At 37.0% G+C, this 20073-nt stretch overlaps 1 protein-coding gene across 3 annotated transcripts in view; it reads left to right on the forward strand.

Moving 5' to 3' along the window:
- ENTHD1 (ENTH domain containing 1) overlaps positions 1–20073 on the forward strand; it is a 71718-nt gene that overhangs the window by 26422 nt on the left and 25223 nt on the right. For all 3 annotated transcript variants that reach the window (XM_007420015.4, XM_025174976.2, XM_025174943.2), the window contains exons 3-5: positions 2545–3003; positions 6205–6414; positions 9409–9518. In XM_007420015.4, coding sequence (XP_007420077.3) covers positions 2655–3003; positions 6205–6414; positions 9409–9518 — 669 coding nt within the window. In that variant the 5' untranslated portion in view covers positions 2545–2654. The remainder of the gene's footprint in view (positions 1–2544; positions 3004–6204; positions 6415–9408; positions 9519–20073) is intronic.

A 20073-nucleotide genomic window follows, 5' to 3' on the forward strand; every position in this document is an offset into this window, starting at 1 on the left:
ATGAGGGAAATAAACAGTTCTTAGAAAACAGTGACTGTGTGGGGTTTAAAAAAAAAGCTACAGTTGGCAACCAGTGGAGATGTCTTAGATAAGTGATGGGCCTGAGAACAACCATTATCTAGATGGAAACCTCTTTGAAACAAGGAAAGGGGTGGGGCTATAGAAGGAACATTCTGATTGGTGTGGTAGATAGGTTCTGCAAATGATTGATGGCAGTTTAAAAAGCAGGTGTAAATGCCTTAACTGTCACAGTTGAGTTGTTTCCTCAGGTAGAGCAGAATAAGATTAATAGAGTAGAAAATTTTCTATAGGAGTGTGATTAGTTTGGAGAGAAGTTGTAGTCTCCCTTTATGGAACTGTATTTGAAATTATATTGGGGGTGTAGCCTTATATTTTCCTTGTGTGATGTAAGAAATACTAATTCATCTTATATCATGGATAAATACTAATAGTACTATACAACAGTTTTGTATTAGTGAAACTATTAATACATAAAATGTATATAGATTTCAGAGGTAGAGTGCCTCTGAGAATACCTAAAACTGAAATAATTTCTAGTTTACCTCCTGAGCAAGTTGGGCACATCTTCTCAGTTTTGTTTTTTAGGTGGACCATTAAGACTGTAAAGTTCTGGCAAGTATGTTTTATGGGACCCTGCAGCTGTTACAGATTATAACTATTATATGTGCTAATCTTTTATTTTTAATTGATTTTATTATATTGTATTGATTGAATTTTATAGCTATATGGAGTGTTGCTGCTGAAATCCAGCATTACAATATTATGCTATATACTGACTTATATAGCAGATTTGGGTATCAGTTCCATAAAAGGAAATCAAAGCAGTCTGTTGAAAACCAAACCAGGTTGGGATTGACCAAAAACAAACACATATACAAAATGCAAGAGGATCAAATTTCTGTTTATATCTGATGATACAACAATAGTTATATGTAATTTGTAGAAAAACCCCCAAATCAGTATTTGCTGCTATACAGTATAACCAGTGTCACAGTGAAGATCTCTCTGCACTGAGAAAGTGATGCTTATTAAAGCAAATAGTTTAAATCTTTGGCAGAAGATTTAACAGATTCGTTGAAACACATTATCAACTCATTTTTTTTCTCTGCATGAGCAATACAAAGAAAAAGTCTGTATGTGAAGTACAGATAAAAGGGAGAATTGGCAAATGGTAAAATGGTTAGTGCCCATCAATAGGCTCTCCTGCTTCATAGTGCTGGGAATTTACCTTTGGCAAAATATTTGTTGATTTTGTACATTTTAGAGCTATATTTTGTACATTTTTTGATAAAAAGAATGAAAATATAAAAAGGAACATTTTGACTTTTTGCTTCAAATTCCTCTTGATTCTGAACTTAAACCATTCTTAATCAGCAATTTTAACTGTCAGGGCAACAATATTACGGTATATGAGGTAGAAAATGAACACATTTATTATGAATTGTAATATTTGGCATTTGGGCGTATAAAATCTGATTATAAATTGTGTCTCTGGCCAAGGCTGGGTGCATATCAGAGCTTGAAATCAATTTGATAAATGATTATAGCAATATTCTATAGAGATTCAGGAACTCTACAGAGGCTTACACACCTTGATGCTAATTAATGAAGAGAAGGAAGGAAGAAGTGGTGAAAATTTCATAAAGATGTGACCAGATAATTCACAATGATTTAAGCTGTTTAGAGGCTGCACTGTCCTTGAAGCACTAAAACACTTAAAGCACTGTAGCACTAAAATGCACTCCTGGATGTTGGCACCAGCTGTGAATTCCAACTATTAAGTTAATCAATGTAGATTAAATATTTTCATAGTCCTGCAGAGGCCATCAGGCAAATGAACCCTACTTTTCCTTCTTCCTTTTCCTTCTTTATTTTAGAGCCCCTCAGAATGTTTAATACTTGGTCTTCTACAGATGCACAAACAGCTTCGACATTTCTCACTTGCTCTGCCAGATCAGAATAAGTAATGCTCCTTGATTTGTATTCTAATTTTTTTTTCCCTAACTGCGTTTTGCAAATTGTAATTATTTACTGGGGCATCAGACACTGTTTTTTAACCAGGGAGCCACAGATGAATAATTCACCTAACAGGTAGCAGAATTTTAGATACTCTTTTGTGTATGTGTGTGTGTGTGTATACCCAAAGAGACATAATGTCTGATCTGCCAAACCATTGAGAATATGCCATAAATTTGTTCCTCCTATAACTGCTACTAGTTAATGCTAATCTATATTTTGCCTGATTTGGACATAGAAGGGACTTGTGGGCAAGAGAGGAAGAAGTATCCCGCACCCTTTCAGCATATTCCCATATCCTTTGACCTGTAGGATCAGGAAATGAACTAGTGTGTGATCTTGATTCATACCAGGAATTTCTGAGCAAAAGAAATCATAGCTTTTGTATTGGGCTTCTGATTAATTATTGGGAAAGAAGGCAAGTATTACATATTGAACCTCTTTGAAAATTTTGTATGGTATCGTTCTGATTGGTAACATATCAATTTTCTGCCATTTTACCTACAGAATTCTAGTGGTTACTGCAGTGGAAAATGGAAAGAGAGAAAGCAATCATAGAAAAAATCCTTCAACATTTCCCATCTGTTTAATAAAGCAAACAGCAATTTGCCACATTCATGGCACTCAGGAGGCATGTAAAAAACTTTGTGAAAAATTATTCTGAAGCTGAGATCAAAGTCAGAGAAGCAACTTCTAATGATCCTTGGGGCCCCTCTAGTTCTCTAATGTTAGAGATAAGTGACCTGACATACAACACAATTTCCCTTTCTGAGATTATGAACATGATCTGGCATAGGATGAATGACCATGGAAAAAACTGGAGGCATGTGTACAAATCTCTTACACTCTTGGACTATCTCCTCAAGAATGGTTCAAAGAAAGTCATACAACATTGTCAAGAGGGTTTCTTTAACATTCAGGTATTAAAAGATTTTCATCATCTAGATGAAGCTGGAAAAGATCAAGGTAAGATTAAAAATACTTGAATATATCCGTTCAAATTAAATGTGTTTGTGGGTAGTACTGGGTAAGGATACCAGATGTGAGCTGCAACAATCCAGAAACCCACTAGATGGCAGCAAAAGGACAAGTGTTTTCTCTATCTTTTTGCTATCACCTAGTGGTAATCCTTGAAGGTAAAAGATGAGAGTGCAAAAGTCAGTCTGATGCTTAATAGTTAAAAAAAAAACCCCTAGGATTATGTCAACTGCTGGTGCTGGCTCAGCACCAACTGGTAAAGAAATAGTGGAAGTAGTAACATACTTTATCTTTCTGGGCTTAAAAATCCACAAAGATGGTGACTGTAACATGAAACAAAGGGATTTCTGCTTGGGGAGAAAGACTATGATAAATCTAGACAAAATATGGAAGTGTAGATAAATTATAGTGCCAACAAAGGTATGTACTGTTAAAACAATGATCTTGCCCAGACAGTCAGAAAGGCTAAATGAAGAAAAACTGATGTCTTTGAATTATAGTGCTGGAGAAAATTGTTGGGAGTACAGCAGGATAGCAGGAAGATCAAATCATTTGGTACTAGTAAGACCAGACAGCTCACTGAAAGCCCTAATAATGAAGTTAAAGCTGAAATATTTTAGATACACAATGCAAAAGCAAGAGTTCTTTGGAAAAGTCTCTGATGCTCGAAAAAATGGACTGCTATAGCAAAGGGAGCCAGCAGAAGACATGATGGCTAGATGTTATCACTGATGACACAAGCATGAGTTTACAAAAATTTAAAAAAGGAATTACAAACAGTCCTGGTCAATTGTCTATCAGGTCATCATGAAGAGTTGAAAGCAACTGAACAACTGAATAACAACAAGAAAGTGGTTATCCAGATTTTGGCAGCCTAGATCTGGTAGCCTTAATAGTGGGGGCTAAGTGTAGGGATGGTTCTAATTATCTATTTACTCATGGATTAAAAATTTCTGAAGCAAACTCTTATGATTAGACATGAGGAGAGGCCATAGTTCAGTAGTACTGCATATACTTTGGATATAGAAAAAGTCAGCTTCATTCCTCAGCATTTCCAGGTAAAACAGAGCCATTGTGCCCTTTTTTTCCTATAAGGGGCTGTTTAACCCATGGAAAAAGTCAGTAAGAGGGTGAAACCAATGGTGATTAGACTTTTTAAATTTGTACAAAAGTATAGCTGTCTTGCTGTGATCCCTCCCCATTCTTTTCCCTCTTCCAGCTGATCTGTCTCCCTGTGCAATACTATATCTTTCTCCTCTACTACCAGCTTGATCTATGAGCGCCTGCATCCCCGAACCCCATATATCACTCAAGAGGTTGCAGATAGTGAGGGCTGGTTTAGTTTTTTGCTGGTGTCATTATCACCTTACAAACTGCATATGTGTGTATTGAATGGATTTATAGGTTTGTTTTTGGCAGGCAACAAGCTAGATGGACTAATTAGGCAGAGTGTGAAATTAAAAGAAAGTTATATAAACTCATATAAGACTATATTAATGATAGGAAAACCATTAACAGCATAATCAATCAGATCCCTATATGATATATGTAAACAAATCCCTCACATGGCATTCTTGATCTTAGCTTTTAGTATTTTAGTTTTAATGATTTAGATATGCCAGTTATTTTTATTTATGTGGTTTGCAGGACAAGAAACCACACAGTGAAACAAAAGAACAGCAACGTCTTTGTTTATATATAATAGTGAAGCTGTGTACTGTATTACTGTTTTATCTCCTGTTGACATAAATGATAGAGTGCCTTTTAAATAAATTATTCCATTGTCTTGCAAGATGCAGTAGGTCTTTAGCTTCCAACGGTTAAAACTGATTCATAAATAATCATGTCAGGATCCTTAGTTAATAACTATTTCAATAAAAAAGTTCCCTTCTTATCACCAAATTGTAAATTATGTAAGTCTATGATACTCTGCTGTAGGTTGGGTTACAAACAATGGTAGAGAGAATATCCACTAACTGATGCATGTGCAATTTGCAATGTTTAGGATGCCATATAATAGATGCAACATACCTGTTATATGTTGCAGATATCAGTTGTATACAGATGGCCCTCATCCATAGTCTCATTATCCATGGCTTTGCATGTTTGTGATTTATAAGCTCAATATACATAAGCATGGTTTGGCCTTGTTTTTCCTTATTTTATGCCTGCTTAAAATGGCAAATGCCAGATGGACTTTTCTGCATGCTTAAAGTATATTGCTTAAGATTAGGTTGGCTGGACAAAGTATCTGTATTTTCTTGTTCTTCTCCTCATTCAGTCATGGTGGATCTCAGCCAGGTCACAAGGCTCTACATGACTTTCTTGGAGTGGTTGGTCTTTTTCCTCTATAGAGCAACTTGCTCAGCTGGTATCTGAGAAAGTTGCCAGCTGGGTAATGGGATGAGCTGCAAGCTGGGTGATGGAGTTAGCATCCTTTGGCAGATCAAGAGGCCTCTCCACTGAGATTGTGAAAGAGCCGTGCAGAGCAGAGAAATAAATATAAGCCATGTGGTGTAAATGGGGATAACTCCATCCACCACCACTCCAGTAAGTCGTTCTAAAGGAAAAGATGGCCAGCTGCAACAAGGAAGCCATGTGGAGTCTCACAACTAAACTAATTCAATAAAATCCACCTTGAACAAGTGAGGAGGAGAAAATACAGTATATTGAACTGGTGACAGCTGTGTGGAGGAAGAAGAGGAAGTATTTTTGGGAGGAAGAGGATGACTACAAGTTCTGGAATCTAATTCTTCTTCCATAGACTCCAAGTCTTGCTTATTCATTATTTACAGTTTTATGTTGGAATGTAAAAGTACCATCAGCATATTTCTTACAATATCAGGGAATAACATTTCAAGCTGTATTTGCATGACATCCCCTATTTCTGAAAGTGGCAGTTTCTCATAACACTACTTTAGCTAAGGACACATACAATTCTTAGGCTATTTTAACAAATACTTGTTAGAAAAAATATTTGAATTACATTTACAATTTTTATTAGAGGCGGTTCTATGATGTGATTATGATCTGAAAAACAAGGTAACTGTACTAGGTATAAAGACCTTTACATTATTGGCATTTAAGCATTTTCCAAATCCATAAAGTCCTGTGACAAATATAGTGAGTAACATAGAATCTATTACTGTAGTAAACTTTACAAATTTATCAATATTTCCTTTTCAACAGGTTTCCATGTGAGGGAGAAGGCTAAGCAAGTCCTTGCTTTATTAAAAGATGAACAACTGTTGCACAATGAACGTGAAATTGCACGCCGAACTAGACGGCGCACTTCATATGCAATGCTTTTCTCCCAGAAGCCTTCTGACAAAGCTTATGTACCAACTATGCTTGGCTCAGATCCCATTTCAGAGCTTCCTCCTTCAGAAAATGTCCAACGTAAGCAGTAAATGTTTACATTGCAATCCTTGTTTTTGCATTTGAAAGTTTCAGGAGCTTCAGTTCCAGCATTACCAGGGGTCTCTTAGCTAAGTCATCCAAACAAGCATGTAAAAGTATCCTTAGTTTTCACGTTAGATGAAAAGTCATCTGTTTGGCTTAGAAAGCAGGATGTTAAAAAAAGATGGACCTTTGGTCTCATCCAGCAAGGCTCTCCTTGCATTCTTATTCTCCTTTGTGATGCACAAAATGACAAAAACCATTTAATAATGGGTATCTAATGGAAGAACATTAAACCTGAACCCCTTTTCAAGTGTATCTGCTCTTCCTTAGAGCAGTATTAAAGCTTTGGCGTCTATCTTTTCAGTGTTTTACTGTGTATTGATCTTCTGTAAAAATGGGTAAGTCTTCAGGGAAATTATAACCAACATACAGTCTGGAAAATTGCTGAGGTGAATGAAACCTGAACAAATGAAGGAGCTGGCCAGGTGTAGGAGGGGAACACTTAAATTTGAATTACAGATATTCTTTCGTCAAGGCTGAGATCAATTGGCATGAGTATATGAGATACTGATTTTTCTAATCAGAAATATGCGGGTTTGCATAAATTGCTGGTAAGTTAGGAAATGGATTAGTCAAGAAAATACACCAAAATATTTAATTAAGGAGTACTAGAACATAAACATGTAGTTTAAGTAGTAATTTATGCCCATTCTAATCCTTGGCTTTCATGAGACAGAATAAAAACTAATTAGGTGGGCCAGGATAGGCATCCTCCAGGCATTTTGAACTACAATTCCCCACAATGCTTTCTTGGCCTTGTGAGTTGGGACCAATAGGAATTGAATCCAAAATTGATTTGGTGAATTGCCTATCTCTGGACTGGGTTGCAAAACACAACCAGGTCAGTTCAAGATCTACCCTTGGTTATTTTTAATCTTGGCTAGGATTTTTTGTGCCTTAGAGTGTTATAAAAACCTAGCCAGCTTAGTTATTGTATGACTTAGTGGAACAGTTTAATTCGATAACTAAATTATGCACAAGAAGTGAACGTAAGCATGAAGCAAAATTGTAAAGCAAGCCAAAGGTCCTGTATGCACTTCTTTTTGTTGTACATCAAAAGGACATGAGGAATGTTATTTTATTTTATTTGTGAAAGAAAAAATAGTTTGTCTTTATAGCACTTTTCTGCAAGTCAGTGCTGTTTGCAGCTTGTCATTAATGAATGTACATATTAAGCTAGCTCATCAGACACCCTGAAGAAAACTCTTTTACTCTAGAAGATTTAATAAGCAGATCTCAGGACCTGGTTTTGAAGCTCTGTATGTCCTTCTAAGATATACCTATTTATAAGGAATGAGCAAAGCAAGGCACGAAGGACTTGACTGTACTTATCCCCAAAGGAAATATGAATTAAGCTGTAATTGTTTTGGACCTTGCAGCAGTAGACAAGAAAATATATTATTTTTAATAATAGTTGATTAACATAAGAAAATAATGCATATAGGAAAGCTGTTATTATGAGAGTTTGGAAGTAGCAGTTAACATTGAAAGGAGACTGTAGCTTCAGTCTATTTATTGCTACGCATTTCCATCTGTCTCTTGATTTTAAAAAAAGTGTGCCTCAGGATTGTAGCAGTACAAATAATCTATTATCTTTCAAAAGTTCTCTAAAGTCCTTTTTAGCAACTTTGATGTAAAACATTTACATACCATGCTGCAGTAATAGCACTCTGTTTAAATAGTGATTGGAAAATTTAGTGACAGAAGATTGAAATTTACATTGTTATAACCTTTTATAAAATGATGTACAGTTGGTATATGACACCAGAAAAATTATCCAGAATGTATAAAGATACTTCAAATTCATGTTGGAAATGTGAACAACAAGAAGGGTAATTTTATCATGTTTGGTGGACGTGTAAAAGAGCTAGAAAGTTTTGGGCTCCACTACATAGCGTGATTCAGAGGATTTTAGAGATTAACATTCAGTTGAAATCAGAACTTATCCTCCTGGGACTCCTGGACAAGCAGTTAGAAAAGAGCCGTGGAACATTGTTTTATATATGATAACTGCAGCGAGATTACTGTATGCACAAAGATGGAAAGATTTGGCAATACTTACAACGGTGGAATGGTTGGTGAAGATGACAGAACTTGCTGAAATAGCTAAATTGACTAGTTTGATTAGAGAAAAGGCAATATCTATATTTATTGGTGACTGGAAACCCCTTATGGACTTTTTGCATAAAAAATAAAAAAAAAACCCTTATGATTTATGTTTTTGAAGATTAGACAGTAGATTGTAGAAAGAAGAGTCATGCTATAACTTTAGAGAGAGAAATTAAAATATAATTGTACTTATAACTTCTGTGAAGAAGATTGGAAATCACCTCTTTATATCTTTCTTTGTATCTTTTTTTGTGTTTTTATTGTGCACCCACAATAAATTTCTATTCTGTTCTTTTTATTTTTCTTCTACTTTTTTCTTTCTGCACTTTTAGCTTTTTCTTTTCTCCTTTCCTCTTCTTTTTTGTTCAGTTTTAGTTTGCATTAGTTCTTATTGTTGTTAAAACTTTCAATAAAAATTATAAAAATGGAAATTTAGTGACAGAGAGGGATGATAGTGGGCCTAATTTTCTGGTTCCTTCCAAATCATTTTCACACTGTTTGTTCTTTATGTTAATTTCCCCCACTTGGGGAAAAAAGAGATCATAAGCAGAGCTAGTAGTAAAGTTCAGCAGGTTTCTGTGGAAATTTGAATTTTGTCTGGGTATGTGAATTAGCCTAGCCACGGCTGGTGATACTGTAGCACCAGTCTTTTAAAGACATTGGGGGTGGGGTGAGGGGAGGGTTAACTAACTTTGGGGAAGTTTTTCCTTTTTTCTGACACACACACACACTCACTATATGTGTGTGTGTGTGTGTGTGCATATATATTACAATATATTTACAATATATCTACAATATATTTACAATATATTTCTTTGACAGATTTGCTGCCTAAGGCATTACCTGCAGCAGAGCAAAGCCAGCAGACAGGCAAAGCAGAAATAGCCCAAGAAACAACTGCACAGAATATCATTGCAAAGAAGTCATCAGAGGTAATAATAGTATTATGGTGTTCTTCAATATGACAAAGAATCCTTGCAATTTCTGTAACTCTTGCACTGAGAAATTGGTATGTATCTGCTTGAAGTAATTGCTCTTAAAACCAGATCTCTCCAAAACAATTGGTAACTGTGAACATTCTGGCAACATGTTTATCTTCTCCCACGCCCATGAGAAAGATAGACTGAAGTTTTCCTTACCTGTCTTAGTATTAAAATAGTATTTCCCTCTTTATTCCCATCCATTATCATCCAAGGGCAGATAACGGATGGGAAGTGGAGAGAGGATCAGGAATGGAAACAGCAAATTTCATGCCAGTACAGTGTTTTGTCACTGTAAAGAATGGGTGGATATAATTTCATGAAGGCTAAATTTGCTAGCAGCAGTTACATGAGCAGTAGATGGTTTCTCAACCTCCAAGTAGCGGATCCTAGAAATAAAAATTCTGATCTGTGATTACTGTTATGCCTTGCTTATGGGTGTTCAGAGATATCTTGTAATCATTGTTCAAAACCAAATGCTGGACCTTTGTGCGATTGTTCAAACAATTATTCTGAACAAGTCATCTAATAATAACTTACCATTGCCTACATAAGGCACTGTTGTTCAGTGGTAAGTCATGCACAGTGCATGCACCCCAGATTCAATACCTTTAAAAAAAAATGTTTCTATTATGTCAAACTAATTAAAATAAAGAAGAAAGATTACCTACATAGACAGAGTTTAAGTAGATGAACATACCTAATACTCCTTCTTCCTCCTATTTTCCCCACGACAACAACTCTGTGAGGTGAGTTGGGCTGAGAGAGAGTGACTGGCCCAAAGTCACCCAGCCGGCTTTCATGCCTAAGGTGGGACTAGAACTCACAATCTCCTGATTTCTAGCCTGTTGTCTTGACCATTAGACCAAACTGCTTAAAAATCCATGTAAATCTAGCCTGAGCTGGGTGCACAACAGTTGAAACAACAAGCTACAAGCCAAGGTAGCTGTTACAATCTTAGCATCCTCATTTTTCAAGGAAATAAACCCACAATATGAACAGATATTAAGACCCCTACCTTACATAAGAAAGACTGTAATACTAACCTCCTTAAAATTAGGAGACAGGATTCTGTTTGAAACAATGCTGACATATACAGTACTCCAATAGAATGGGATGTAAGAATTCAATACAGTTTTTGTACTGATCAATTGGAAAACTACCGGGTCTGAGAACCGTTCCCACTTTCATCCATTTAATTGTAGTCACAATTAAAGGGAAGTGTGGTTAGGTTCTGGCAGTGGTTAATTCCTCTTTAAGGGAGGGTGTGGTACTACCATCCCTTAAGGAGGTGGTGGTTTGCCCCCTTCTCAAGGGGCTATCACTAGATCCCTCATTCTGGACAATTTTCAACCAGTTTCCAACCTTCCCTTTTTAGGGAAGCTTACAGAGAAGGTGGTTGCACTGCAGCTTCAGAGGACTCTGGAACAAGCAGATTATCTGGACCCCTTTCAGTCAGGGTTCAGGCCTGGGTATGGGACTGAGATGGCATTGATCACACTCTTGGATGACCTCTGGCTGGAGTGGGATGGCAGTGGTGCACCCACTCTTGCTCTTCTTGACCTCTCAGCAGCTTTTGATGCCATCAATCATAGTATCCTTCTTGGCCAGCTCCAGGAGTTGGGGGCAGGTGGCACAGTGTTGTGCTGGTTCTCCTCCTTCTTCCAGGATCAGTTCTAGTCAGTGTTGATGGGGGGAGAGATCTAGCTGGCAGCCCCTTTTCTGTAGGGTGGTACAGGGCTCAGTATTCTCTCCCTTCCTTTTTAACACCTACATGTTAAGGATGGTGCAGGGCTCACTGCTGGGTGAGATCATCCAGTGGTTTGGGGTGAGGTACTTATGTGTGGTGATGATACTCAGTTTTATATCTCCACCCCAGGCTGCCTGAGTGGATGTTCTATCTCAGTGCTTGGAGGCTGTGGGGGCCTGGATGGGTTGCAACAGGCTTCAGCTTAACCCAAGCAAGCCTGAGTGGCTCTGGGCATTTGGGCCTCCTGGTTCCAGAGACCTTCCATCTTTGGTTCTGGATAGGGTGATATTGCCCCAGACAGACCCAGTGTGCAATCTGGGGGGTCCTAGGAGGGCCTTTGCGCAACTTCGGGTTGTGTATCAGTTGCACCCATTCCTGGATCGGGAGACTCTTCTTGCAGTCAGTCATGCTCTTGTGACCTCCAGGCTGGACTGTTGCAATGCATTTTATATGGGGCTGCCCTTGAAGAGTATTCGGAAGCTTCAACTGGTGCAGAATGCGGCAGTGCGGGCAGTTACTGGTGCCAGTTACTCAGTGTATGTGACACCACTGCTCACAAGCTGTATTGGCTTCCAGTGTGCTTCCAGGTGCAACTCAAAGTGCCCATAATTACCTTTAAAGTCCTTCATAGCTTGGGACCGGGTTACTTACAGCACTGTCTCTCCCTAATTGTCTCTATCAGTCCCACCCAATCCAGCAGGAGGGGCATGCTACAGATACCATCAGTTGGTGGGACCCAGAAGGAGAACCTTTTCTGCTGTGGCACCTGCCCTTTGGAACATTATCCCCCCCACCCCGATTAGATTGGCCATATCCCTGTTGGCCTTCAGTAAGGCCTTGAAAACTTGGTTTTGTGCCCAGGCTTGGAGCCCTGGGCATGTGACAGAGTCCATCTCCTGGCTGTGTGGATAATTGGTTGGATGATGCCTGGCTGCTGTGTGTTCTATTTTTATGTTTTTATATTGTGATTTTATGTATTTTATTTATCTTATTGTGAGCCGCTTATAGCCACATAGGTGAGATGGGCAGCTATATAAATCAAATAAATAAATAAATAAATTTCCTGAACAGAAAACAAGAAAATGAGATTCATAACCTGGTCCTAGGATAACAGTTGCAGTCTCACATTCTGTGAAAAGAATCTATCTCCCCATCTGTTTTTGAGAGACTGGAACTATGCAGTTAGGAGTAAAATTTTAAGAACTGTTGTTGGTAGACACTGTCCCCTGTATATAAGATAAACAGTGGAATATTGTGTTACTTAACTGAAGTCTAAAGGATAGTAATTTATTAGTCTTTGTTGATAGAAGAAAAATTATACCATTTCACTTTTCCATCTGCTTAATTAGATTATCATTTGAAAAAGATACATTCCCAGATCATTTAAAAAAGGTACACAAATGATTGTCCAGAGATAACTTCACAGGAACAGAGCGGTAGCATCTGTGACATGTGTTGTCACTTTAGATATCAAAGGACGAGATATCAGGGATTAATCTAAATGAAAATAGTTTTGATGTGCAGAAGGGAAGAAATTATTTACTTTGAGAAGGGTTACCAGAATACTGTACCAAATATCCTTTAGGTAAATTTTGGGTTATGGGGGAGGGGAAGGGGATTGATATCTAAAAAGGGAACTAAAAGGGAACTACAATTATTACATGAACCATTGGCAATGTACAGTTGTGTGGGTTCTGAAGAGTGTGTAGCTGGATCATTTAAATTTAATAATTAGTATTAACAAACAACATAATTATTCTATTTTTTCTTCAGCCATCAATTGGAACATCAATACTGCAACACTTCTTGCACGTTTAGAATTACCACTTCAGTACACTTCCTCAGTCCAACCTTTTTGTAAGAACTGTTTAACCTTGGAAGAATATGAATCCTCTGTGAAGATGTAATTTCAGATCCCATTCTTTAAACTTAGAGAATGCTTTTCTACACTTTTAAGGAGACTCCAGCCCTTCAGTATTCCATGTTGCAAAAGAAAATGTGATTAAAATAAATTAATACTAGAAACAGAATAGATACAGATTTTGATAGCACCTACAAGACTAAGTAACTTTATTGGGGCATAAGCTAATTAGAAACAGCTAGGAAGAAAAAAGGCAACTGGAGAATGCAGATATTCCCCTCCTCTTCTCTCCAGATTAATCCCTGGTATTGCCATGGAGAGAAAAAAAATCCTGACTGAAACCATGAGAAGCTGCTACCAGTCAGTGTTAATACAAACGTTTTATTACAGCCAAAGACCAGCATACCAGTCTTAATCCTGGGCTAGACAGATCAGTGGTCTGTCTCAGAACTACTCCTAAACAATTTCTTGTAAATGGTGTCTCTGCTTTGGGAAAAGGCATGAAAATGGAACGGGATTCTCCAGCACTGCTCTGTTCCTGTGAAGCTTCTCTTTGCATCAACATTAGTAGCATTTACCACAATCTAGCTCTTCTTTTCAAAGGGCACTCTGTATGAGAAAACGTGGAGATGCCATACATGCTGTGTTGTTGTGTAAAATGTTAACAACAACAAACAATAACACACCAGTGGAATGCTAAAAAACAATTCATCTTTATAGTTGTAAAAATTAGCATCAGCAAAACTTGACAATAGTACCAGTGCTGAGACAAGCTATTTAAATTGTGTTTTCCATTAATATTATATAGATTTCAATCCTGAGCAATATTTTCTCATTTCCTCCTCCTTCAGTTTTCATAGTTAATCATATTTATCACTTATGTGAAGTGCCTCATGGTTTCTAGTCACTGTTGTTGACTAATTAAGCATCATTTTAATTGTCATTAATGTCAACATTTACTCAGATAATGTACTGTGTCATAATGCTTGAAATGGTGCATTCATTTTTTGTTCTATAAATAGGGGTTTAACACAATAGCTGCCAGCATGTGAGCTATTTGTGTCTTTCTTGGTGATCCAGTACGCAGGCTTACTTTATTGTAGGTGAGATGTGACAAACTATTTGAATGCACTGTAGAAAAGTTTCATTGTTCTTCACTTGAGTGCTCAAATTAAAAAAAGTCTTACACAGACTGCCAAAAACTATTTGGGAGTTGGCAAACCTTCAGATGGAAGACTTCTCTGAGTGTCAAATAGCTGCTGCAGATGTTTCTCTAAGGTCATTTCTGCAGCAGCCATTGTTGATGTAATATAAAGCCTATCTGCATTACTGATCATTTGGTGTAACAATGTTTGGGTGACTCCAGAAGATGCTGTAAATTACTCATGGAGAAATTGCTGGCCAGAGATTGTGGTAGTTGGACACATCTGACTGACACCAGGTTGTGGAAGACTCTTCTAAAGGTTTGTGGCCTTTTTATGTCAAAGAGTCCTGAGATTTGTTCAGGGGAAGACTCTTGGCTATATGCTATTTGTGGTGGGGCCAGAATCAGTGATGTGATCAATCCAAACATGGGTAGGAGAATAGATGAGAGTCCATCTGATTTCTTTCAGGCTTCCTTTCTTTGTCTCTCCCAACCCCTCCTTCAGATTCTGAGGCCTAGCTTAGGGATTATTTTGCATAAAGCATTTAGTCTAATATGTAGATTGCAAAGGAATGAATAATTGCAACCAGATCTGCAGTAAACAAAAATGAATGTCATTAACCTCTCAGTTATACTGATCATTATTACTTTAATATGGATACACTTAGCACCCAGGTAGAAAAGGATGAATGCTCCAAGGTACTGTAACTGCATGTAAACAGGAGGGAGAAAAATTGAAACTTTCATCAGCATTTTAATGAAATGAGCTCATATGTCTTTATGCCCATATAATTTCAACCATGTCCTTCATAAATGTCTGCTTAGGTATGCTATAGCAGATGTTTGGTTTGGATGGAAGAGGGGTGTTGCTGAGAAATAGAAGGCTTTTGGAGTTAGAAGGACACAACCTGAGATTTGGGTGGCATGAATATTGGTATTGGAATATTGGGTACGACAAAGTCAAAGTTAATGTGGATTTTTAAAATCATTATGTTAGACGTGTCATACTAAGAATATGGAATAGATATAAACCCAGGTTGGGCCCAAAAACACCTTCGTGGCTCTCAGCATGAGAAGAATAGGCAAACACAAATGGCTAATCATGAAATGCTAGAATTTTGTCAAGGGGAATGCAAAATAAAAAGAGAAGAACTGGTGGCAGAGGGATATACAGTAGTTGTCAATGGTTCTCTTATTTACAATTATTAGAAAGATTTAAAGTAAAAGAATTTATGGTTTTGAACATTGTAAGACTGAGTCTGAAATAGAATTATGTACAAATGATGAACATGTAATTGCTAAAATGTATAAACTTTTATTGAAATTTGAAACAGAAGAATAACAAGTGAAAGACTATATGATAAAATGAACTAAAATTTTTGGTTATAGTATACAGATGGAGCAATGGGAAATATGTGGTTGAAAGGATTGAAATTTATATTATGTTATAATCTTAAAGAGAATTTTTATAAAATGATGTACCATTGGTATACAGTATGTCACCAAGGAAATTGTCAAGAATGTATAAAAGTACTTCAAATTTATGTTGGAAATACAAACAACAAGAATGGACATTTTATCATGTTTGGTGGACAAGTAAAAAAGCTAGAAAACTCTGGATTCAAATACATACACTGATTCAGAGGATTGTAAAGACTAATATACAATTGAAACCAGATGTTTTTCTTTTGGGATTGGTGGACATACAGTTGGAAAAAAGTCATGGATTTTTGTTTTTGTACATGATAACTGCAGTGAGATTATTGTATGCACAAAGATGGAAAGATTCAGCATTACCCACAATGTAGGAATGGTTGCTGAAGATGATGGAACTTGCTGGGATGGACAAATTGACATCTTTGATCAGAGAAAAGACAATATCTATGTTTATTGCTGACTTGAAACCCCTTATAGACTTTGTGTGGAACAGAAAAAAAATAACTTACGATTTATAGTTTTGATGATTAGACAGAATAGATTGTGGAAAGAATTATGTTGTAACCAGAGTAAGAGGTAAACTTATAATTGTACTTATAACTGCTGTAAAGAAGATTGGAAGCTACTTCTTTGTATCTTTTTTCTTTTCTACTTTTCTTTTACTTTTTTTCCTTTCTTGCGCTTTTAGCTTCTTTGATTTCTTTCTCTTTTCTTTTTCTTACTTTATATTAGTTTGTATTGGTTTTTATCTTCCTTCTTAAACATCTTTAATAAAATTATACCAAAAAAAGGTATGCTATAGCAGCTAAAATATCTGTTCCAAGAGTAAGATTTTTTTTCTTGATAAAGTGTGTCCTCAAGTATATTCATAGTACACCTCTGTCTCTCTCTCTCTGTCTCTCTCTGTCTAAAATTCAAATCACAATAGAAACTGCAATGAGAAAATTAGGAAATGACATAATGGGAGTTTAGGCAAGATTGCATATTTTTTATCCTTCTAAAGGTCTATTCAATTACTTATCTATATGCAAAACATTTCATTAAGGAATTATTAAATAACCGTTTTAGGCTGGCCTTTTTTTTTTTTTTTTCTATCATGATGCGTAAATAATGGAACGGAAATTGCTTTTCTAATTTATTTCCAGGTGCTTTGAAATATCAGATATACTTCCCTCTGCCTTAATTCAGGCGTATGTTTTTTAAATCTAAAGACATTTCCATATCACCATATCTTCTACTCCCTAATCCTTTCCAAAGCAGTTTGAACTCCTGCAGGACAAGGCAGGAGTTCCCAATGATGACCCACCCAGTTCTCGCCCACCCCAGAGTTATAGCAGGAATGTAACAAATTTGTCTTTGGTATATTTCCTCTGGACATGTAGCTGACCAAATTCATATCTGAAATTAGACTTAATGTTCAAAAGACCATTGGAAGTCCCACATTGTAATTCAAAAGACATCCCTAAGACTGAATCAGTGCCACCCTTGTGCATGGAAGGACCTTTATTCAAAGCAAATACTGTAGACTTTCCTTGATGATGTCTCTACAAATCACAAGTTTCAGTCTTGCCCCTTTGTGCTGTTTTCATGATTACCTGGTAGAACACATGCCCTAAAGATGAAAAAGACTCAACCAAAATTGGAAGGGCTTACCTCTTATTTTGGCTATCTTTTAGCATTTTGTCATCTTCACTGAGCAGCTAGTATACTGATTGATTTTTCTTCCTTTTAGTTTGAACGTATCAGAATGTTCTTAGCATTCATCACCAATCTCATATTACTGTGAGCATTAGCATTTCTGAGACCATCTCTCCAATTCCTGGCTGTCTTTGTACTTGTGTCCATCCTCTGTCATAGAATCACAGAATGCAAGGGTTGGAAGGGACCTTGGAGGTTATTTAAGTCAAGTCCCTGCCATGCAATAATCCACCACTACAGTATTCCTGCCAGATGGAATGCTAGTCTCTGTTTAAACAGTTCAAGCAAAGGCGGGTCTACTGCCAGCAGCACATAGAATGTTACCTAAAGAAACAAATAATTAGATATTTTGAAATGTAGACCTCTCTGAAATGTGAATGGAGAAGCAATACAAGTTTAAAAGAAGTAATATACTCCATTCCATCTGAGGAGAACAGGCAGGAAGATTTGCATATATCTTAAGTTATGATAATTCTCACAGCAACCCATGAAATAGCTCCCTGGCCTCTGATGGTAAAGCAAGATATTAATCTCCCAATGTTGCAAATACCTCACTTCTGTGAGTGATGAGAAGTTCTAGGGCAATCCTACCCAGGACTATGCTTCATTTGGAGAAGGGCACATTGGAGGTTTACTGCGTTTTTACAATAATTACTTATATATTTGAAAGTAAAGCATAAAGCAACAGGCATGTATATTTCAATGAAGTGGCAAATCTCAGTTGTTCTGTCAAAATAGAAGTGCTTTTTCTCCAAGCAGGCTGCTTTTCCAGAAAGGTTGTAATTAACTATAGCTGTGTTTTCTGCTCTGTGACAGTCAGCTTCATCCTAACTTTTTAACACCAATCTTTCCCAAGCAAAATGCACTAGCCTTTTATTGACCCATGTGTTCTTTATCAGATAGCATTTAAACTGTCACTTGAAACACAGCATTGACATTTCTAGTTCTACTTCCAATTCTTAAATCAGTGTGTCCTTTTCTGTTTACAGATCTTTTTGTTCAGATACGTTAGCTGCTTCTTTTGCCTCCCATCATTCTTCCTCATTGAAATGGTTTGCCATTGTGCTTTTAATGTCTCCTTTTAAGGAACTCCCATCTGTCTTGGGCTTCTTTTCCCATTAGCTTCTTCTGCCATGGCATCTCAGTTATCACTGCTATGGGTTCATTAAAATCCAGTTTCTGGAATCTAAGATACATATTTGCTTACACTCAGTTTTACTTTTCTAAAATCAAGAGTTTCAGCATTACATGGCCCCTTTTCGTGATATTCTTGTTACTTCCATTTAAGTAATATTAAGTCAAGTATAGGTGATCTTTTGGTGCCTTCCTATTTTCTCTGAAGCAGACGTTTATCACCAAACAAGTCAGGAACTTCCTAGTAAAACCATGTTTAGCAGAGTTGATCTTCCAGCATATATCAGGCTCATTAAAATTCCCTATTACAGTTATTTCATGCCTTTTTAAAGGAACTGCAATTTTTTTTTTTTTGGTTTCTTCTTCTTGGTTGACTTGGCTATACTAACTATAGTATTGGTTTGATTTATCCCTCCAGATTCTCTCTACTGTATCACCAGTTCACTTTTGGATTTCAGAGCAGGTGTCAATATGTTTAACAGTGCAAATCCTCCTTCCTATTGCTTTGGTCTCTTTTGAAAACTTGTGTCCTTTACAACAGTTGATGTATCCCAAATAGATGTAATATAGTTAAAAAAGAAATGCCTTCTCACCAAGTAGATGTCCTAGGAGGAGAGCTGTGTTACACCATGTGGCAAAAAATAAGTCTGGTAGCACCTTTTTCAACTAACAAATTTTATTAAAAGGCATGTGCTTTTGTGAGTTGCAGCTCCCTTCATCAGATGCATAAAGTCACTAGACTGATGTAGGATTTAAATTGGGATCAAACTGGGGGGAAATGGAGGGAAAGACAGGTTGGTTATGCAGATTCAGGTTACATGTGAGAAGATTACAAGAACCATATCAATTAACAGTTGTGTTAAAAATCCATTTATTTGGATTTTTAGTTCAGTTTTTAACACATTACAGTTGTTAAATTGATAACTTTATTATTTTAACTTTATACCAGCATCCATATGTCAAATTGGAATTATGGTTACATAAAAACATATCAACTTCTTCTAGCTTATTTTTAAAGCAGAAAATGTGGGTTCCCTCTCCACTCCATTTTGATAATCCACTTTATAATTTAAGCTACGTCTTTTGGTTCAGATTCCCTAATGACAAACTCTTGCATTTGTGATTGGTGAACTTGATTAATATATGCTAAAGGCAAACCAACATTGTTTTGCATTGCTCTGTAGGTAGTAGATCTCTTTGGGTTTGCAGGCAAATCACTCAACTCCCCCCCCCCGCCCCAAATTGAGGCTGTGGCTTCTCAGGTAAGAGAAAGGGAAGGAGGGTCTTACATGCTGCAGCAGCAGTGGACTTGAGACCCATCAAGGTGTCCTCTCACTTCCTCAGACACCAACAGTCTCTCGCCCTCCTGGTATACCAGTAGACCTGGGCGGACTTCCTCTCACTGTCCCATTCAGAGTACAACTATCTGTGCATACAACACACTCAGTTTCTCCTCTCAGAAATACCTCCCCAAAAGAATACA

This window comes from Python bivittatus, unplaced genomic scaffold, assembly GCF_059951505.1.
Source record: "Python bivittatus isolate LINGU-HERP-01145 unplaced genomic scaffold, Pbiv_v1 ctg000330_np1212, whole genome shotgun sequence".
NCBI lineage: Eukaryota > Metazoa > Chordata > Lepidosauria > Squamata > Pythonidae > Python > Python bivittatus.